At 39.0% G+C, this 6,354-nt stretch overlaps 1 protein-coding gene across 1 annotated transcript; it reads right to left on the bottom strand.

Annotated features, from left to right (window-relative positions):
* Window positions 1-881: 881 nt before the first annotated feature.
* LOC119410302 (zinc finger protein 729) lies at window positions 882-2,793 on the bottom strand. The gene has a single exon (XM_037677214.1). The coding sequence runs from the start codon at window positions 2,791-2,793 to the stop codon at window positions 925-927; it is 1,869 nt and encodes a 622-aa protein (XP_037533142.1). The 3' UTR covers window positions 882-924.
* Between the last annotated feature and the right edge of the window lie 3,561 nt (window positions 2,794-6,354).

The raw sequence follows: 6,354 nt of genomic DNA, 5'->3' as shown, positions 1-6,354 counted from the left end.
ATAGCGTCTCTACTTCGCAGTTTTTCACGTATTGCAGGGGTGTCTGGAACGTAGCCTCCACGATAATCAAGGGACTACTGTATAGGCGGTAGATAGTAAAATTAAAAAGGCATCTCCATTTTTAACAGAATTGTAAAGTTCATAAAAAAATTAACAGTAGTCTGAAAAATGTGAATGTACTTGCTGCTCATGCATTGGTCAAAATGTAGAACACAACTTAAATCAGTTTCATGATTTCCGATTTTTTTTTAACTTTCAGAGACTACAACTGAGATGGCTACAAAACTTTTGCGTTCCTAAAAAAAAAAAATCATCAGTTAAAACTTAGAATACATTTACTAATGAACCCATCAACTTCATGTAGAACAAATGTACACTTGGCCTTTGAGTCAAAACAGAAAAAAAATGAATCAACACAAAATTTAAAACATTTAATTTTTTTCAAACAATTTTTAATTTGCTTAAATCTTTTAAGTGACAATGCTATGCTTTTAAAATGTTAGCAAACTAATAAAATACACTCAAATCCTTATATTCTGTTTCTTTTTACACTTTATATTTTTGCTATTTTTGGGTGTAACTGGGACCTTGAGTACATAATTTCATTCCACCTCATGTACCACACGTGATGCGAATGAATATAAACTCGACTTGAAAACATATAATTGCATATTTAATAAAAGAAGAAACAATAAGCCATACAACAAATTGATCATCCACAAAGAAAATGAAAATCCTAAATATTTACCGCTGCTAATAAGACTTCTAACGTAAAAGCAATCAAAGGTGAAGGTGGCTTTTAGGATGATGTTTTAATATGAACCACAGCAGGCATATGTTGTTGTTGTTTTGCCTACCTTTTTAAACTGTGCATTTGATTAAAAAAAAAAAAAAAAGCACTCTCCACCCATGCTTTCTGGATTTTCATTCCTTAGCAGTTGTTTTTGAATCATGAGATGTTTGGTGCTGAAGAAATGTGTCCAAGCATGAGAATGTGTCTGTGCACTCAGTGCATTTGTAAAAAGCTTCTGTGGAATTTCCTTTATCAGTTTGTTTTTGGTCCATATAGGTGTCCTCCATGTCTTCTGCATTATCCTTTTTAAGGGGCTTGTCAGAATCTGTTCCAGTGTCATGAGATGTTTGTCCAATGTCATCATCTGCTTTTTCAATTATCGGGTGAATTCGAAGATGAAGCTCAAGGGACGATGCGTTCTTAAACAGAGATGGACAATGGGGACATTTATTGGGTTCTTTCTTGTGATAGCGCAAGTGTCGCTGGTATACACACAAAAGCCCAAATTTCTTTCCACACTCATGACACTTGTAGTTACCTCGGACTGCTTTTCCTGATTGTTTATCTTTTGGACTTCTCTCTGTTGATATCAGTTCATTGTTAGAGGAGCCCTTCGTGTTCTCATCAGGAGTGTCTGTGCTTTTCTCAACATCACCAGAATTGGACGAAGGCCCATTTTGTGGATTAGCATAAAAGTGTTTCAATGCTGGTTTCTTTTCTAATTCAGCTTTGTGATACATAGCGACATGTCTTCTCAAGTCACAACGCTGAGGAAAAAGTCTACCACAAAATGTACAATTGTGCATGGTACCTTTATGATATCTCATGTGCCGAGATAAACTACTAGAATGATTAAAGACACGACAGCAGTGCTTGCAAGGATGTAGTTTTCCATTTTGATCTCTTCTTTTTCTGCTTTTAGATAAGATTCTTCGCTTGAAGATATTTTGTGATTCCTGATTAAGCTTATCTATTTCTTCCTGTGTTTGATGTGTGAGATGATGTTCCTTTAGGTCTGATAACTTCTCAAAACGATCCCCACATAAACCACATCTGTATGGTGTGGGCTTCAAATCGCTCTCACTGTTGGTGTGCTTTGAGACTTTACTATCTCCATTCTTTACATCAGATGTGCCATTGCTTTGGCAGTTTACAAGATGCCCGTCTTCAGGATCCTTAGAATCCACTTCCATGTCTATGTCAGATGAAAAAACGGAATCAAGCTCTTGGCCTTTGCAGTAATATATGGAGTGTATCTGAAAATCTGATATCCAGAAGAAACTCAGCATGCATTTCTTACAGTTATATGCTTTTTCCAACCTTTTTTCCTCTTTGTTCTCTCTCAAAGCTTTGGGCAAGGGGTGCTTTTCTTTATGATGAGCATTCAGCGCATCCATTTTAAGAAATCTCTTACCACAATGATCGCAGTAGTTAAATTGTTCATGGATGTGGTTCTGAAGATGTTTCTTGAAGTCATGTTGATCTTCAAAGATCTTGCAGCACAAAGTGCACTTGTAGCCTCTCCCTGTGTTTCGATACTGCTGGTGGTAATGTAAACTCTGCAGGCTGTTAAAAGACCTGTTACATATTTCACAGCGACAATGGCGCTGCTGAGACTTGTCCAGATTCAAATCAGATGGCTTGGGCTTGAATGTGTCTTTGTGTGAAGAGAGCTGTGACCTCAAATTTGGAGACACTGGTTTAACAGGTGATGGTAAATGTGAAGGCAATACTCCAGGAGATACTGGTTTCACAGGGGAATTTAAAGAATGGGACTGTGGCAAACAACTTATAGCGGTCAGTGTACCGTTTTCTTGAAGTACATATTCTCGAGGAATTTCAAATCCATAGGATGATCCATCAAAGGAAAATGACTCCAAAGGTCCATGAACGGCCATATGGATCAACAAATTTGAGTACTGACTGAATCCATCACCACACTCTGTGCATATGAAAGTACTTGATTCTCCAATTAATTGTGCTATAGCAACATTATTCATAGCTGTCTGCCTTTCCATGATAAAATTATTCTGTCTGTGAGCGGATGGCATCACTTTGATCCTGAATGTACAATTAAATCTCTATCATGGACATGGACAAAAATAGTCCTAAAATAGCAGTCGGTGCAGCCACTCAGCACTTGGTCTCAAAAGATGTCCACAAGAGATGCATGTTTACTCCTGGTATTTTCCAATTTGTATTAGCACCTGTAAGGAATAAGAAATATATATTAAAACCAGTGATTTTCAAGTTTGTTCTACGAAAAGGGCAAATACATGAGAAGCAGTTTTTAAATGAAAGTTTTTGTTAAAGATTACCAGTAATTTAGACATCATTTTTGTTTAGCAGTTATGTTTTTTTAACCTAAGATTTATATGAAAAACAAACCCTGGAATATTTTACTGCTTGCTACAAACTTAGCAATAGACACTTTCACAAAAGACTTTCAATCCAAGACTAACGGCTCTTTCATAAAAAGTTCTAAAAAAAAAGTCTGCACAGACCAGTCCATTTCTTTGTTACCTTTGGCTACAAAAAAGGTTAAATCATGTCATCTGGACCAGTTTCTTTAAATGAGAAACGTTTCGTCCCCCATCTGGAGGACTACGTCAGTCTGCGACCGTTACCTTTTTTTTCGCTGTTATCTACCCGGATGATTGAGCTTACAAACCTTTCTACCTTTGGCTGTTCCTAAATCACTGATACAGCTGGCCACATCCCAAAAAGAAGTGAGTTTTCATAATTGAAAGGAGGTGTGGGGCAGACCTCAGCTATGTTGGCATGGAACGCAATGCATTAAATGTTTGTCAGATGTCTCCCTTGTATCCTTTTTCAAATTTTCAGTTTGGTGATTCTCTTTGTATTTAAATTTTTTTTATTTTATATATAAATACCACGTTGCTATGCATCATTATCAGTCTACCCTCTGTAATAAATCTGTTTGTTGACGTTTATAATCCTGCAACTGGGTGACCACATAAACAATGTCATTTCATCACAATATTAAGCGACAGCACAGGCTTACCTTTTCAAAAGCCGATTGTTTTTAATACATGTTTTGACTCTGTTACTACCTTGCTTTGAGGAACAAAGATATATTAGAAGTGGGTTGGTATTAATTCCCCTTGCTGTCTTGGCATAGTGGGCCAGACTGCTGCTGTTGTGCCATTGTGCCACCAAGTTAGTTAGTAACGGAGCCATAAAAGTTCACATACAAAAAAGGAAGCTGCCTTTGTAGCTAAAGAATGTGATGTAGTGATGGCAAATGATACACTACCTTGCCAAAAGTATTTGCCCACCCATCCAAATTATTGGAATCAGGTGTTCCAATCACTTTCATGGCCACAGGTGTATAAAATGAAGCACCTAGGCATGCAGACTGTTTTTACAAACATTTGTGAAAGAATGGGTCGCTCTCGAGAGCTCAGTGAATTCCAGGATAGGATGTAACCTATGCAACAAATCCAGTCGTGAAATTTCCTTGCTCCTAAATATTCCACAGTCAACTGTCAGCTGTATTATAAGAAAATTGAAGTGTTTGGCAATGACAGCAACTCAGTCACGAAGTGGTAGGCCACGTAAACTGACGGAGCGGGGTCAGCGGATGCTGAAGCGCATAGTGCGAAGAGGTTGTCAACTTTCTGCAGAGTCAATCACTACAGACCTCCAAACCTCATGTGGCCTTCAGATTAGCTCAAGAACAGTACGCAGAGAGCTTCATGGAATGGATTTCCATGGTCGAGCAGCTGCATCCAAGCCATACATCACCAAATGCAATGCAAAGTGTTGGATGCAGTGGTGTAAAGCACACTGCCACTGGACTCTAGAGCAGTGGAGGCGCGTTCTCTGGAGTGATGAATCCTGCTTCTCCATCTGGCAATCTGATGGACGAGTCTGGGTTTGGCGGTTGACAGGAGAACGATACTTGTCTGACTGCACTGTGCCAAGTGTAGTTTGGGGGGGGGGGGGGGAATTAAGGTGTGGGGTTGTTTTTCAGGAGCTGGGCTTGGCCCCTTAGTTCCACTGAAAGGAACTCTGACTGTGTCAGCATTCTATGCTCCCAACTTTGTGAGAACAGTTTAGAGCTGGCCCCTTCCTCTTCCAACATGACTGTGCACCAGTGCAAAACGCAAGGTCCATAAAGACATGGATGGCAGAGTCTGGTGTGGATGAACTTGACTGGTCTGCACAGAGTCCTGACCTCAACTCAATAGAACACCTTTGGGATGAATTAGAGCGGAGACAGAGCCAGGCCTTCTCGTCCAACATCAGTATGTGACCTCACAATTGCACTTCTGGAAGAATGGTCAAAAATCCCCATAAACACACTCCTAAACCTTGTGGACAGCCTTCCCAGAAGTGTTGAAGCTGTTCTAGCTGCAAAGGGTGGACCAACGTCAAATTTAACCCTATAGATTAGGAATGGGATGTCTACTTAGTTCATATCTTAGATGTCATAATTGTTTTTCTTTTACATTTTATTGTTGGATGTAACTGGGACCCTGTGTAAATAATTTCATCCCACCACATGTACCACATGTGGTGCGAATGACAATAAAGAATCTCTGACTCTGACAAGTGGTTATTTCCCACTGTGGCAATTTTGACTACAGGCAGACTAAATTCACCACGAGCAGTGACAATTTTATTTGAACGAACCAAGACACCTGGTGTTTGTCCATTGCAAAGGAACCATTTCTTTTATGACAAGTTTGTTTGCCAATATTCAAAATTTCTAGTCTGTAAAGTTTTGGACAATTTTTGATGGTCATTTTCTTTTTTATATAGAAATAATGTGTATAGCCTACAATGTAATTTTGCAAGTTATGTATACAAAAAGGCTGTGATTTCCAAAACCTCGATGTGCAAAACTATGTCAAGGCAGTATGGCCAACATTATGCTCCCAATTTTCTTAAACGAAAAAAAGGTCAAGCATCCAAAGAGAGCAGTAAAATAAATGCATACTGCACATGTTGAAGAAATGTGACTATATGGCAATATTTCCATCAGATCAAATAACAGAATTGGCAGAAGGGCCACATTGCTATTGCCATTACAGCAGGGTGTGACACCTTCAGGCCTGGATAAAAGCAGCGATTTTGTACAAAACAAATTCAAACGGCTGTTTCATCATCTTCAGCTGCATATTGGCTCACAGTGGTTTTAACTGTCTCTTTAGCTTTTGCAGACTAGTTTTGGTTCAGAGTTGATACATAAGCTGATGACACGTTTGATGGAGAAAAGATTTTGCTCGACCGGAGAACTTCACATGCCACATCTAGACAGATATTGTCTTGTTAAAAGACTGTACCAGGGCCCCATCTTCAGATTCATTAAACCTTTATTTAGACAGATAAGACACATTGAGCCTAGAAGACTCATTTACAAGTGAGATCTGTTTAGACAGACAAAAAGTAGTGAAACTGGACACGTAGGAATTGGAGGTGAAAAAACTCCTATTAAACTTTTTCTTCATGCCTAAGAAAAAAACCTGATGTTAAAAAACACCTCGCACAAACAAGCACATAGAGACAGACATTCTGCAGAGGGGGGGGGGGGG

Source organism: Nematolebias whitei, chromosome 5 (assembly GCF_014905685.2).
Source record: "Nematolebias whitei isolate Nwh7 chromosome 5, NemWhi1, whole genome shotgun sequence".
In the NCBI taxonomy this organism is placed as follows: Eukaryota; Metazoa; Chordata; class Actinopteri; order Cyprinodontiformes; family Rivulidae; genus Nematolebias; species Nematolebias whitei.
The sequence above is the reverse complement of the archived record's forward strand: the minus strand, read 5'-3'. Positions and strand labels throughout refer to the sequence as shown.